Genomic DNA, 16196 nt, shown 5'->3' with positions numbered 1-16196 from the left:
ATAGAGTTTCCGAGGAGCAGCTGGTGAGCCTGAACCACTGACCTTATGATTCAAATGACTTTGCAGTCCAGCCACACCAGGGCTCCAAAACAAACATTAAGACAAACTAAAAAAGGGGGGGAAAGTAACAGGTGAAGAGCAAGCAGGGCTCTTTGTGAGATTTGCTACAGTTTGTTTGATGTCACCTCAGGGAAATTCCACTGTCCAGAAACGCTCTCTGTACCTCCATGCATGCCTGAGTAAAGAAGTTCGCCCAAATTTTCTTCAAAATTCCCACCTTGCACCTCTACTGGTATAATACAGTTTGGTTGGTAGAAAGAGCCCTGGGCTGAGCACTGGGCGATCTGGACCCAGGCTTCTTGGTCTTGAGCACATCCCTGGCCTCCCAGTGTCTCAGTTTTCTCCTTTACCCTCTGTTCCAGTAAGGGACTCCTCAGGTGGAAATGAAACAATGCACCAAAGCCTGGGTCCACCTACCTTCCAGCCTGGTCTTTGGAGGACTTGGTTGGAGTCCTGGAAGAGGAGTGGCTTTGGAGTGAGGGACCGCTGCTCCCTACTTACCATCCATAACTGGCTATGCAGTTACCTAATGCCCCCAGTTCCAAGAAACGGGAGTGATCCATGCACCTAGCAAGATTACCCTTGGGGTGAAAAGAGATGGTACATTCGAAAGCTTAACCTAGGACCTGGCAGAGGGAGAGTCATATGCACATCCCCAGGAGAATGGTCAACAACATGATACGAACATATTTTGTTCTTTCCCATGGGTCCTCAGGCAATGTCCCTCTACCTGTTAAGTCCTTCCATCTTTCTCCATCCCTTTAAATCCTATTCACCTTTTAGGGCCCACTTCAAATGCTACATCTTCTTTGCAGCCTTCCCTGAATCCTATCAACCCAAAAGCAAACTCTTCTTCAACCTTCATGGTAATTCTGGCACATAAACACCACTCTGTACATTACTCTGGAGCTCTGGTAGCGTAGTGGTTACGAATCGGGCTGCTACTCTCATGGTCAGCAGTTCAAAATGACCAGCTGTTCCGCAGGAGAAAGATGAGGCTTTCTGCTCCTGTAAAGATTCTACGGCCTCGGAAACCCTGTCAGAGAGTCACGAGTTGGAACCGACTCCGACTCCACGGCACATAACAACAACAACTACATTACTAGTTGTACATCGTGTCTTATCTCCTCCTCTTTCTGCTAGGAAATTACCTTCTGGATGGCAAGGATGATGCTTTCCCTACAATTCTTAGCATTCAGAAGCACAGTGGCAGCAGTGTGAACTAGGAACTTGTTAGATCTGTAAATTCTCAGATCCACCTCAGATCTATTGAATGACAAACCCTGGAAGTAGGACTCAGAAATCTGCACTCTAGCAAGCCCTTAGGAAATTCCGCTGCTTGTAAGTTTGAGAACCACTGGAATATGAGTTTGCCGAATGAATAAATGACTGAAAGATGAAAGATGAGTAACAATCCAAGGGAAATAATTATGATGTGGTCATCTGGAAGGGTAGGTAGGCCCAGACTATGGTGGTGGTTGTGCTGTGGAGTCGGTTCCGACTCATAGTGACCCTGTACAGGCTGTAAATCTTTACAGGAAAGCCTCATCTTCTCCCGCGGAACAGGTGGTAGTTTTGAAATGCTGACCATGAGATCAGCAGCCCGATTCGTAACCACTACGCTACCAGAGCTCCTTCAGCCTAGACTATAGATGGACTCAAATGCCAAGTTGCTGTTGTTAAGTGCCATCGAATCAATTCCAACCCAGAGCGACCCAGTTCTGGGTTTCCGAGGAGCGGCTAGCAGGTTTGTACTGGCAGCCTTGAGGTTCAAACTGACCTCGTGGTCCAGAGCATTATCCTGCAGTGTCACACCAGAACTCCAAGGCTAGAGACCTCCTAATATTTGTGGCCTCTGCTCTGTTAAACAGGACCTTCGGTTCCTGTCTGATGTAGACCTAACAATGCCTCTTGGATTAGGTTGTTGTTGTTAAGTGTCGTTGAGTCAGTTCCAATTCATAGTAATCCTGTATAGGGTTTCTGAGTAGTGGCTGGTGGGTTTGAACCGCCGGCCTTGGAGTTAGTCATTCAGTGCTTACACTGCAGGACCACACAAGGCTACAGCAGACTAAAAAGACATGGGGGAAAGGTCACTGGTTGAAGCTCAAGGTTGTGAGTGTGCCTTCGTGTCTATGTAAAGTTGGGTGAGGTATGGGGACCTGGGTGACAGTCTTCAGCACACAGGAAAATTTAGCTGAGTAGAGGCAAAAGGGTTGGTGGAAATTGCAGTTTTTTCCCTGGACTCTGCCCATGTCTGACCAACACTCTGCCAAAGGCTTCCTTGCTAAAATTTTTTCTTCCAAAGGAAATAAGAAAAAACCCAAAAACCCAAACCTCATTACTTTCACATTTCAGGCAAGGTCAAGAGGCAATGAAAGGGAACAGGGTTTAAAGCAACAAAAAGTTTGACGAGAACTTCAGCAGCATGTTCCAACATTCAACCTCCCTTCTCCCCAACCCTGTGGAGAGGCCATGACCCTAGTGAGGAGGAAAACCAACGGAATTCTTGAGAAGGCAGAACACATATTGGATATCTCCTGACCAAGAATCATGTCTGGGCACAGATGAGAGGAAAGTTTTGTTTGTACAGCCTCAGTCCTCCCAGAACTTGGAACACATGTGCCAACTTGTATAATGGAAGTCTTTTCTCCAGGTCCAGCTCTGGCCTCTGTCTGACCTCTTCTTTCTCCAGCGGACCGTAACTGGCCACATACTCAGGCTCCCATGCAGCCCTTCTTCTGGCTTTCTGTAAGCGCTAAGGGTAAAGACACTTGCTTCTCACACTGCCTCTCTACCATGTGGGTGCCACTGTTCTCGCCACCCCACATGCCTGCCCTGGCTTTGTTGACCCAATTCTGGTGTTTACTGAGTTTGCTCCGCCAATGCCCCACGAGGCTCTGTCAATCTCAAATGGGCTAACAGCACCTCTGTTCCCTTCCGCAACTGACGCCGCCTGGACTAGGCCCCAGAAAAACAAATTGCAGGTCTCTGGCTTTTTTTTTTTTGGCACTTGTCTTAGACTTTTGTTTTAACAAGGGGTGGAAGGGAGAAATTGAACCCTGTAGTTATCTATATTTTAAAACATTCAAACAGTCTGTCCACCTGCTTGGCACTTCGTGTTCTTTAGTAAGTCCCTTAACCCCACCCCTTTTAAAATAGCAACAAGGATTCTGAGCCCTCCTTTGCTACTAGTAGCTGATATAGATGGTAGGTTGGTAGGGACACCTTGAGCCCTGTCCCCTTCTGCCCTTGACTGCTCCCGTAATTCCAACTAGCCAGACCTCAGTTCTCACATAAGAAAAAGGCTCGTGCAAGGGAGAAGTCCTGTTTGTAGAAACCACTTCTGACAGTCTGACAGGATTGCATTCAGAGGGAGAGACTCTCTAGCCAGGAGTCTAATTTCCTTTCCACCTCACACAATAGTACTTCTAGTTATTTTCTTACCATTATCACTGATGTGGGGGTGGGGGGATAGAAAAGTCAGAAAGGAAAAGGGGGCAATGGGCAGGAGTGATAGTGGGAGTACGGACATGGTTTGATCAATCAGCCCAAAGTTTATTTCCAAGTAGAGGGAGGGACAGGAGCTTGGAACAGTCCGGAAAAATTAGTCCACAGTTTCTTCTCTCAACATGTGGCTGTGAGAACCACTGCAGTGCTGATCACCCGCAGCCTCTCTGCCCAAGGACTCCTCTATCCCTCCCATTCGTCATGAGGATAACCTGAAGCCAGAGTCTACCATCCTACACTGTTCTGTCTGAGGGCCAAGGAAACCAATGCACAGAGTATAGCGCTGTTATTGTTAAGTGCCGTCGAGTCGATTCCGACCCATAGTGCCCCTGTATAGGGTTTCCAGCTGGTGAGCAAGAACCATTGAACTTGCAGTTCAAACAACTTTGCAGTCTTGACGCATTAGCCCACAGCGCCACACCAGGTATTGTTGTTGAGTGCCGTCGAGTCGGTTCCTACCTATAGTGACCCTGTATAGGGTTTCTGAGGAGCAGCTGGTGAGCTTGAACCGCCAACCTTGCAGCTCAAACGGCTTTGCAGTCTGGCTCATTAACCCACAGCACCACACCAGGATGCAACACCAGGTATTAGTGAACTCTTAATCCTGGGTTATTCCCTAAAGACTACAAGGGAAAGTCAGATAGTATTGCTACAAAACCATAGAAACCTTTATTAAACAAAAAGATCAAAATGTGAAGCTTTTGTTTCTTTACATACCTTCCATGAGGGACTATATGTTTCTGAAGACAGTGTTCCCAGCTCTCTAGGCCTTCCCTAAAGAATTCTATGCTCTTAGATTTGGATCACATCAGACTGATAGTTTTGGAATATTCAAGGGACTCAAGTCCTGTTTTATAAAATGTTCCTTGAATTTGGGGAACAACAAAAAAAAAAGTATGAAGGAGCAAAATCAACTATAAGTGTCCCAATGCAATTCTGGTAGGACAGCCCTTGCTACCATCAAAGAATGAGCAGGTTCACTGTCAAGATGGAAACAATTGCTCAGTACAACTTTATTACCTTTCTCTCACAAATGCAGTTTTCAATTTTCTTAAAACTTCTTTACCAACCCATCATGCTGGGAGTCTTCCTCATTTCCCCTAACCTTCCACCTTACCAAACATGATATCCTTCTCCAGCGACTGGTCCCTCCTGAAATATGTCCAAAGTATGAGAGACAAAGTTTGGCCATGTGGCCTCCAAGGAGCACTCTGGCTGCACTTCTTCCAACACAGATCTGTTGGTTCTTTTGACAGCCCATGGCACTTTCAATATCTTCCTCCAACACTATAACTCAAATGCATCAATTCTTGTATGGTCTTCCTGATTCACTGTCCAGCTTTCGCATGCATACAAGGTTATTGAAGATACCATAGCTTGGGTCAGGCACTTTAGTCCTCAAGCTGACGTCTTTGCTCTTCAACACTTTAAAAAGGTCTTGTGCAGCAGATTTGTCATTTGATTTCTTGACTGCTGCTTCCATGAGTGTTGATAGTTGATCCAAGAAGAATGAAGTCCTTGAAAACTTCAATCTTTTCTCTGTTGATAATTGGTCTAGTGGTAAGGATTTTTTGTTTTCTTGACATTGAGATGTAATCCATACCGAAGGCTGTGCTCTTTGATCTTTATCAGTAAATATTTTAAGTCCTCTTCATTTTCAGCAAGCAAGGTTGTATCATCTGCATATCACAGGTTGTTAATGCATCTTCCTCCAATCCTGATGCCACGTTTTTCTTCATATAACCCAGCTTCTCGGATTATTTGCTCAGCGTACCCCTGTTGCACACCTATCTTAATTTTAAACCATTCAGTGTTCCCATGTTCTGTTCGAACAACTGCCTCTTGGTCCAGGCACAGATTCCTCATGAGCACAATTAAGTATTCAGGAATACTCATACTTTGCAATGTTGTCCATAGTTTGTCATGATCCTTTGCAATTGAAAGCCTTTGCATAGTCAATAAAGCACAGGTAAACATCTTTCTGGTATCCTCTGCTTTCAGCCAAGATCCATTGGATATCAGCAATGATATCCCTCATTCCATGGCCTCTTCTGAATCTGGCTTGAACCACTGGAAGTTCTCTGTAAATGAATGTTTGCAGCCATTTCTGTATTACCTTTAGTAAAACTTTACTAGCATGGGATAGCAAAGAGATTGTCTGATGATTTCCACATTCTGTTGGGTCACGTCTCTTTGGAATGGGCACAAATACGGATCTCTTCCAATCAGTTGGCCAGATAGTTGTCTTCCACATTTCTTGGCATAGATGAGTGAGTGCCTCCAATGCTGCCTCACTTTTTGGAAAGATTTCCATTTTTATTCCATCAATTCCTGGTGCCTTGTTCTTTGTCAATTCCTTTAATGCATGTTGGACTTCTTTTTTCAGTATCACTGGCTCTTGGTCATATTTTACCTCTTGAAACTGTTGAACATCAACCATTTCCTTTTGGTACAGTGACTCTGTGCATTCCTTTCATCTTCTTTTGATGTTTTCTGCATCATTCAATAATTTGCCCAGAGAATCCTTCAATAACGAAAGTCGAGGCTTGAATTTTTTCTTCAGTTCCCCCAGCTTGAGAAATGCTTGAGCGTGTTTTTCCTTTTTGGTTTTCTGACTCCAAATCCTGGCCTCATCCAAACCAGTGGCAAGACAATGCATTTAGCAGGCAATAATTAGGTGGAGTCCTGGTACGGCACTGTAGGATTGCTAACCACAAGGTTTGTGGTTCAAACACACCAGCTGCTCCTCAGAAACCCTGTACAGGGTCGATATGAGTCAGAACCGACTCAACAGCACTTAACAACAAAAAGTTTGTTTTTTTCTCCAGATGCTGGAGAAAACACCAAAGGGGCTGAAGCTTGAGACTTCCTTTCCCAGGTCCATTGGTAGAAACCTAGGTCAAGATTATCCTTTTGAGAGGGATTCTCAAAAACAGAAACAGCTCCTTGATGCTCTGCTGAGAATTCTAGAAGCCTCTGTGGTTCTTAAAGAAAATGGCTATCCACAGAGCCCAGTTCTGTGTTCATAGTAGCTGGACTATGGCCACCTCTCTTTGCAGAAAGGGCAAGCCTAAACTTCTGAGCCAGCTGCCCAAGTAGGGACCCAAGGACTCATAGGGTTGTCACTGCTCAGCATAGGGGAATCCAAGCAAGACCTACTGTGGCCATCCTGGTGACCCTGGCCTTTTCTGAAGACTAAGACCACACCCTCTTAAACTTCAACCCATAGTGTCCAAAGAGCACCAGAGGTCTCTGCAAAGGAAGAGCTTCTGGGGCCTGTAAACAGATTTCCTGGCTAATATCACCTCAAGAAAATCAGAGAAGTACTGACAAGCCCACAGTTTCCCAACAAGCAGAGCGAGGAACTGGGGGCTCTGGAAGACCAAGAAGGCAGAGGGGGCGAGCACTTACACCAGAGTTCATAGTAGTAGTTGCAGCACTGAGACTGTCCACAGCAGTGTCCCGTGTCACAGGTGTAGCTTTGATTGTTGGTACCCACACAGGTTTCCTTATCCTTAAAAAAAAAGAAGAAAAGCATTTAGCATATAAAATTATAGGTAAATTATTTAGTAAAATAAATGATTGTTTGTAGCATCACTTTTTTTCATCCTTTCACATCTAGTCACCTGCACATTCCCTTCCCAAACAATATGTGGTAGTGGTGGTTGTGTGTTGTTGAGAGTCAGTTGTAACAGCAACCCTGTATAGGATTTCCGAGGCTGCAACTCTTTACGTGAGCAGAAAGCCTCATCTTTCTTCTGTGGAGCGTCTGATGGACTTGAACTGCTGACATCGTGGCTAGCAGTCCAACGTGTAGCCCACTACACCACCAGAGCTCCTTAAATGATTTGTATCCATGTTAATTCCATTAAGAAAAATAAAAATGAAAAAAAGAACCACACAACAACAGCAGATCAAATTTTTTAAAGTCTGGTTTATTAAAGGCAGAGGACCTGGCACACAAAGTCAATAGGTAACAGTCATGTTCTCAGACAGGAAAGGGCTGCCTTACTTTCTTTATATACAAGCAAAAATACTTAATGTTCCGGTATTAAACTTACACGGTAATAAGGTGATAATTCTCCTTGTAATTAGCAGTATGTTTCAAATAAAACCAGCTTCCTGGAATAATTACTGCCGTTCATATTCTAGGATTAGCATCCAGTTGGGTCATTCCGCCGCCCTCCCTTCAAAACACATGATCCTCAAGGCTTACTACACTCTCAAAGGGGTAACCTGATCAGGTGACCTCGTCCTATTCCCATTTTCTAGGACATCTTTAGCTCATGGAGTGGTCTCTCCACAATCTTACTTGGATCCAGGGTTCAAGTTCACCCTGGTCTGGGACAGCTACATAAAGGGTCGTGCTCAGTAACCATCGAGTGGCTACCAAATTCTATCTACAGCACTGGAGGATGGAGGTAGATGGAAAACAAATTTCTCTTTCACATCTGAAGGTATGAAATACCCCACCAGCCAATCTTAACTACAGCCCACCATGTACTCTTGACCATTATGGACATAATGAAAAATGTCTGGATTTTGGCATTTCTCTCTGTTCATTTACTGGACACTGCCTTTGTGTCAGGCACTGGGTTGAGCACAAGAGAAAACAAGGATGAATAAGACAGTGTCTCCAATCCTCAAGAAAGCTCAGAGTCAAGAAGGAAATAAACCAGGTCAGCAAAGAAACTAAAATCACAGAATTGCTGACCCTGCCCATAGTGTACATCCGGGAGGAAAGCTGCCAGTGGAAACTTAAGTCACGTGGTCGGGTCTGTCCTCACTGGGCCTTGCTTTACTCCACTGTCTACTTGGCCAAGGGTATAAACAAAGTGACTGTCTACAGGGCTAGGGCTGGACAGCAAGCACAGGCACCTGAAGCCACAGGGAGAGACTGAGAGAGAAAGTGCTGGGCTAAACACCCTGGCTCAATCCAAGTTTCCACCGCAGCTCAAGTGTTTCCTGGTGTAAGTCTTGAACACCTTGGTATAAAGGAGTTTAGAATAAGGAATCATGGGTGAAGCATTTGTAAACTCTCACAAAGAGGATTTCACAATACTGCAAATAGAGCTTTCCCTCTCTTTGTCTTCCTGTGCCTACCATAAACAAAGCAAAGTAGAGTGCTATCCTGGTAGCTGTCTGGTCAGAGGTCTCCTCTGAGGTCTGGTGTATACGTGAAAAGTACATTTGGGCTTGCAGCTTTTGCTAGAACACATACTCTGATTTCAGAGCAAAACACTACTTTTATGAGGACATCAAAAAGTTTCTCCCATGTTTGCATGCCCCACAAATGCCATTCTTCTGGCACCAGCTCACCAGAGCACAGTTAAAAGTATCCACATAGTTTCTATAAGAGGCTGTGCAGCCTACACCCTACGTGAAAGACTCCAGTGACACTTCTGCCTCGGGAAAATCCTACCAGATGAGGTCCAAGCTGTAAACACAGGGTGGCAACTGTTCCTAAGTGAGGCGTGGAATGGAACGCATTTCAAATCCAAACAAGTGGCATCCTCATGACCTACTAGTGTCAGCTTTTTTCTCAGAGCTTCCATTCCCTGAGGTCAGAGACATGGTATAAACAGGACCCCACTTTCCTTCCCAGTCTGCCTTCCCGTTTCCAGGCAGAGCACAGCTACCACGACTTGCTGTGTAAATTAATCCAGTGTTCCTCAAGCATCTTTTAATTTCGCAGTACCTAGTCTTGTTCTCCTATCCCTCTTTGACCCAGGTACAGATCCTGGGATGGTCTTGATTATGGGGACCATCATTTTCTGCTGCAGGAGAAAGGAAAGAAGGAGGATGGCTACGGAAGACAAGAAGTGGGCTCAAGGGCCTTCAGTGAGATGTATGGGTCAAGATAAACTTCTCCAGAGAGCTGGTGGATATGAGGAGAACACCAAGATTAGGTTTGGTCCCAACTCTGCCACTATGGAGGAACAGGACCTCGGGCAAGTTACTCAATGGCCCTGGGTCTCCTTCATGTATAAAAGTTCAGATGACCTCTAGTGTCTCCTTCAACACTCAGGCTACATTATCTCATCTCCCACTCCCTCTAACACTGCAGCCTCAACCTAATGCGAGAGCTCCTGAATCTCTGTCTCCTCTAAGTCAAACCAGCAGCACAGAAGAGTGGTGTGGAAATCCTGCTCAGTGCCAATTCCATCCTTGCTTAGATGAGGAGCCTGATCATGGATAACCCAAAAGACTCTTAAAAGCCTCCTTGGGCCTCAAGATTCACAAGGCAGAAGAGGGTTAAGATATGCCAGACCTGGGTTGAAAGCCTAGCTCTTATGTAAATTAACTGTGTGACCTTGGGTAAGTCACTTCTCTGAATTGTTAACGTCACTATTATTCTGTGAGCCATTATTTCTGGGCATGACATACCTGCCTTTTATTATTGTTGTTAAGTGCTTAAAGTCGGTTCTGATTCATAGGGACCCTATATAGAGTTTCCAAGGAGTGGCTGGTGGGTTTAAACTGCCAACCTTGAGGCTAGCAGTCCAATGCTTCTTGTACAGTGCCACACCAGGGCTCCTTACCTTTAATTAGAGCTACTGTATTTCAGAACAGTCAAGCTGACTTGTGCCAACGTGGACAAGAATGTGGTCAATATGAACAAAGAATAGGAAAAACTACTGAACAGAATGCAATGGAAAGTTCAAACATGACAACTTCTCAGCACTTATGAATATTTGCTCTTCTTCTAAACATCTTCAAACACTACATATATGTTGTTCAGGCCAAGCCCTGAAGAAATCCAAAAGCCAAACCAAATCCACTGCCATCAAGTAGACTCCAATTCAAGTTACCCTATATGAGGTTTCCAAGGTTGCAAGTCCTTTAGGGAGCAGGAAACCTCATCTTCCTCCCAAAGCCCTGAAGTTGTTTGTTATTATTGCTATGTGCCGTGGAGTCGGTTCCGACTCATAGTGACCCTGTACAGGATTTCCGAAGCTGTAAATCTTTACGGGAGCAGAAAGGCTCATCTTTCTCCCATGGAACAGCTAGTGTTTCAAACTGCTCTGAAGAATAGGGAGTAAATAGCATTCTACCCATCCCACCATCTACAGAGAATGAACTGTTGTCTCCTTATGGGGAGAAGCTGTATCTTCTGATTTCCCTGGGCTAGCGTGAGCACAGTGCTTAGTGAAACAATAGCTAAGGAACCTCCAGGAAGGCAGGGAGAGGTGAGCAATAGCTACTGTGTACTGAGCACTTGCTATGTGCCCTGGTGGCTGAGGGTTAAGTGCTTAGCTTCTAACTGTAAGGTTGGTAGTTCAAGTCCATCCAGCAGTTCTGCAGGAGAAAGATCTAGCAATCTGTTTCTGTAAAGATTATAGCCAAGAAATGTTTATCTCAGAGTGCTTGAGCGGAACCCAGAGCTTGCCAGCCTCCCTGCAAACCACCCTCCACCACCTCCTGCCCTTGGATGCCCCATGGCCCCCCTGCCACTCCAGCACCATGTCACCGTTGCCTCTCCTCCACCAATGCTATGACAACATGTCCCCTCGCAGGTGCATCAGAACTACAACCTGGGCTCAGAGGCTGCCACCAACTGCCAGATCAACCTGGACTCTACACCACCTACATCTACCTGTTCATGTCTTACTACTTTGACTGAGATGATGTGACTTTGAAAATTTTTGCTGAACATTTTCTGCACCAATCTCAAGAGGAGAGGGAACATGTTGAGAAACAGATGAAGTTGCAGAACCAATGGGGACATCAAGAAACCAGACCAGGATGACTGCGATAGCCGGCTGAATACAATGGAGCATGCTTTGCACTTTACAAAATAAATGTGAAATCAGTCACTAATGGAACTGTACAAACTGGCCACTGACAAGAATGACCCTATTTATTTGACTCACTGAGACACATTACCTGAATGAGCAGTGAAATCTATCCAAGAATCAGGTGGCTACATAACCTAATTGCACAAGATGAGGGCCCAGGTTCTGGGCTGACAGAGTATCTCTTTGACAAGCTCACCATGGGAGACAGTTGAGCTTGAGACTGGCTTCCCCATGGCCACAAGTGTGACTTCCTGGGTCACTGAGGCAGCACATGAATACTGGGTTTACCTTTACCTTTTCCACAAAACGTACCAAAACATCCACTTAAGTCTTTCATTTGTACCGTTCCTTCAGATAAAGTCATTTAATACCTCTCTCTCCACCCAAAAAGAAGCCAAGAAATCCCTGGGGAGCAGTTCTACCCTATTACAAAGGTTCACTATAAATCAAAAATAGACTCAGTAGCACCTAACAATATGGAGCACTTGTTATGTGCCAAGAAAAAAAAAAGCACTATTGTCACTTTTCAATTCACAGTGACCCCAATGATGTTGCTAAGTGCCGAGGAGGCAGTTCCAACTTATAGCGACCTTCCTGGTCAAAGGAATACGTCTTCAGCTGCTCCAATGAATCACCAGAAAACTCAAACAAAATCAACGATTCACTTTTGAGGGAAAAGATAAAGAGCTAGCCTACATGGAGCTCTTAAGACTTTGGGTCCTTCATCTTTTACTCAGCAACAAGAATGCCAATGTGTTTGGGACTCCTCCATTCTTCAATCAAGAAGATAATTATTTTCACATACTGATATTCTAAAGCGTAGAAGAGTATTACACGTCAGTGAGGAATGTGAGGCTTTTCTTCCTTCTAAATGTACTCAGTGCTTCACTAGTGGAACACAAAGGACAAATGAGCAAGAGCAGTCATAATCGCTGCCCTCATGAGGCTTAGAGTCTAATGACAGATGGAAAAATAATCACACGGATAAAACTGCAACTATGATAAATGATTCCATGAGAGAGTACAATACATTGGACATAGGAGCTAGTCAAAAAAAAGTCTAAAAACGCTTCTGTGAGGAAGGTAAGCTGAGATTGATAGGACGATTAGAAAGTTAGTGACTAGTAAAGAGGGAAGGAAGGAATCACTGGTTAAGTACTTGATACAGAAAGGTAGACAGTTTGAACCCACCCACAGAGGCACCTTTGAAGAAAAGCCTATGGAGGACATTATACTCTGCACTCATGGAGTCTCCATGAGTTGGAATCAAGTCAACGGCAAATGGTTTAGGAAAAAGATGGGAAGCACATTCCAAGCAGATGAAATCATACAAACATTGAAGAGGTAAATAGGACAGTTAGGTAAATGGGAATCAGAAAATGAAGGGAGGTGAAAGGATCAGAAACGTACTTTAAAGACGTTCTCCTGGCAATTCTTCATATACACAAAATTCTATGACAAAAAAACCAACAACAACTGCCCAGAAATAGAGAACTTAACACACCAAGGAACTTTGTGTGAATAATACATATTCTTATAGGTGACCTTTCACCTCAGGAGTAACTATAGCAATGATCAATAGGATCCTCATTTGCTACAGGTACATGCCTTTTGCCCAGATATCACAGTGAGAGGGTCCATAACTCAGGACACGCATGGTTACTAAACAAAAACCACAGACACAGAAAAACAAGCAAGATGAACACCAAACGAGAAAGAATATTTTTACAACAGCAAACGATGAAGAGTTTGCCTTTTGCATAATGCAAACAAGGATCTCTCTGGTAGCAACATAAACCAAGGGACTAACAATATTTTCCTTACCAGTTTCCATGTGTTATAGTTGCTGTTCTCAGCAGAGTCACCATAAAGATCAACTTAATCAGCCCAAAAACTTTCTAAGTGCCAGCATAAAAAGAGACACTGAGCAGCAAAGGTTTCCCCAGGCCTGATGGCACAGTGGTTAAAGTGCTCGGCTGTCAACAGAAACACTGGTAGGTTGAACTCACCAGCTGCTCCATGAGTGAAAGATGTGGCAGTCTGCTTCTGTGAAAATTTACAGCCTTCAAACCCTTACAGAGCAGTTCTACTTTGTTCTATAAGGTCGCTATGAGTCAAGACCGTCTTGACAGCAGTGGGTTTGGTGATGGGGGCTTATATCTGCCAATGTAATGGGGTTGGAAAATCCTGCCAACACCTGGCAACAAGTCAACAGTGGAGTTTTAAAATTGAAGAGTAAAAATGTTGTTGTTGTTAAGTGCCATTGAGTTGGTACTGACTCACAGTGATCTTATGCACAGCAGAATGAAAGAAACACTGCCCGATCCTGGGCCAACCTCATTACTGTTGCCACACTTGAGTCCATCGATGCTGCCACTTGGCCAATCCATTTCTTTGGGGGTCTTCTTCTTTTCCTCTAACCCTCCACTTAACCCAACATGATATCCTTCTCCAGCGACTGGTCCCTCCTGACAATATGTCCAAAGTATGAGAGATGAAGTTTGGCCATCTTGGCCTCCAAGGAGCACTCTGGCTGCACTTCTTCCAAAACGGATATATTGGTTCTTTTGGCAGCCCACGGCACTTTCAATATTCTCCTCCAACACCATAAATCAAAAGCATCAATTCTTCTATGGTCTTCCAGCTTTCACATGCAATATGAGGTATTGAAAATACCATGGCTTGGGTCAGATGCACCATAGTCCTCAAGCTGACATCTTTGCTCTTCAACACTTTAAAGAGATCTTGTGCAGCAGATTTGCCTAATGCAATAACGTCATTTGATTTCTTGACTGCTGCTTCCGTGAATATTGATGGCTGATCCAAGAAGAATGAAGTCCTTGACAACCTCAATCTTTTCTTCGTTGATACAAATGTTGTTTATTGGTCCAGTGGTGAGAATTTTTGTTTTCTTGACATTGAGATGTAATCCATACCGAAGGCTGTGTTCTTTGATCTTCATCAGTGAATGTTTTAAGTCCTCTTCACTTTCAGCAAGCAAGGTTGTATCATCTGCATATCACAGGTTATTAATGAGTCTTCCTCCAATCCTGATGCCACATTTTTCTTCATATAATCCCTCGGACATCAGCAATGATCTCCCTGGCTTGAACCTCTGGAAATTCTCTGTCAATGTATGCTTGTAGCTGTTTCTGTATTACCTTTAGTAAAACTTTACTCGCATGGGATATCAAAGAGATTGGTCCAATGATTTCCACATTCCATTGGGTCACCTCTCTTTGGAATGGGCACAAATACGGATCTCTTCCAATCAGTCAGCCAAATAGTCATCTTCCAAATTTCTTGGCAGAGATGAGTGAGTGTCTCCTGTGCCGCCTCACTTTCTTGAAATATTTCAATTTTTATTCCATCAATTCCTGGTAAAAAGAGGAATACTGAAATCTCACAGAAGATGCTAAAGCACAGGATATTAGCTATCTTGATTGTTGGATAAAGTTTGGAGCATTACCTCTAGCTTTCTCTGTAAGAAAAGAACCACTTCACAGATATGTTTTGACACCACCCCCAATGTGCCATGCACTCAGCTGGGTACTACAGTTATAGCAATAAACATGAAATTCTGGGGGAAAGCTTCTGTTTCTGGCAATATAATTGGGTATACTCTTTTAATTATATCGCAAAGCTTGCAAGAAATGTAAGGAAAATCACATCTGATTTTCCTTACATTTCTTGCCTAGATGTGCGGGCAGGGGAGGGGGAAGGCTAGAAACCACAGTGGTTTATTGAGATTAGGTTACATTTGCCCTAGAAGAATGGGTGGTTTGTGGCCTGTGGGCCCATCTGAAACTGGAAATTGGAAATTGAATATAAAGCTGGTATACTCAAAGGAGCTCTGGTAGTGTAGTAGTTACAAATCGGGCTGTGAACCGCAAGGTCAGCAGTTCGAAACTACCAGCTGTTCCACGGGAGAAAGATGAGGTGTTCTGCTCCCGTAAAGATTTACAGCCTAGGAAACCCTGTGCAGGGTCCCTATGAGTCGGCACATAACAACAACAACAACATACTCAAAGAGGAAAAAAAACATACTAGAAGACTTCCCAAGTTAAAAAAAAAAAAACACAGGCAAAGTAGTCCCAGGCTAGAAATATTTATGATATCCGGCAGGAGCAAAAGTAAAACTCGGAAGGATTCCCATATTAAAGCTCTACGGAAGATGAACTAACAATCCAAAAGACAAAAACTTACACAGAAAAAAATTCATCACAAACAACACTTGGGAAATTCAAAAAATAGTAAGATAAGACCACTCCCCTGACAAAAAAAATTTTTTAAGATAACATAATGGTCAGATAAACTACACTATAAGCATGTTTCAAATAATTAAAGCCAAAAAAAAAAAAAATTAAAACAGAATAACAGAACAAGACACTACTGGAAAAGAGTACAGCCAAACGGATTTGAGGGGGGGAAATGAAAACTTGTGGAGAAATAGTTATTGAAGAGTTCAGTGGATGGGTTATGTGTAAGATCAGAAAGAGCTGAAGAGAGAATTAGTTATAGGGAAAACAAAATTAAAAGTACCAAGCAAGGGACTTCTCCCAGTTAAGAAAAAACATGGAAATAGAAAATATGAAATAAAGAGTATATATAAGAAGGAAAGAAGCGAATGGAGGATAAAGAGATAAACGGAAGTTTTCTGCAAGTGATGAAAGATACAGAATTTTCAGACAAACTAATAAACACAGCTACCTCGCCAAATGATTAGACGAAACCCATATTTGTGCCCATTCCAAAGAGCAATTACACCACAGAATGTGGGACTCATCTAACAAATCATTAATATCACAGGCAAGTAAAATTTTGCTAATG

At 43.7% G+C, this 16196-nt stretch overlaps 1 protein-coding gene across 1 annotated transcript in view; it reads right to left on the bottom strand.

Annotated features, from left to right (window-relative positions):
• Nucleotides 1–16196, bottom strand: part of WBP1L (WW domain binding protein 1-like) — an 85104-nt gene that overhangs the window by 13977 nt on the left and 54931 nt on the right. The window contains exon 2 of the mRNA XM_006831301.1: nt 6979–7081. Within this exon, the coding sequence (XP_006831364.1) occupies nt 6979–7081 (103 nt within the window). The remainder of the gene's footprint in view (nt 1–6978; nt 7082–16196) is intronic.

This window comes from Chrysochloris asiatica, unplaced genomic scaffold, assembly GCF_000296735.1.
Source record: "Chrysochloris asiatica unplaced genomic scaffold, ChrAsi1.0 scaffold00003, whole genome shotgun sequence".
Taxonomy (NCBI): Eukaryota; Metazoa; Chordata; class Mammalia; order Afrosoricida; family Chrysochloridae; genus Chrysochloris; species Chrysochloris asiatica.
The sequence above is the reverse complement of the archived record's forward strand: the minus strand, read 5'-3'. Positions and strand labels throughout refer to the sequence as shown.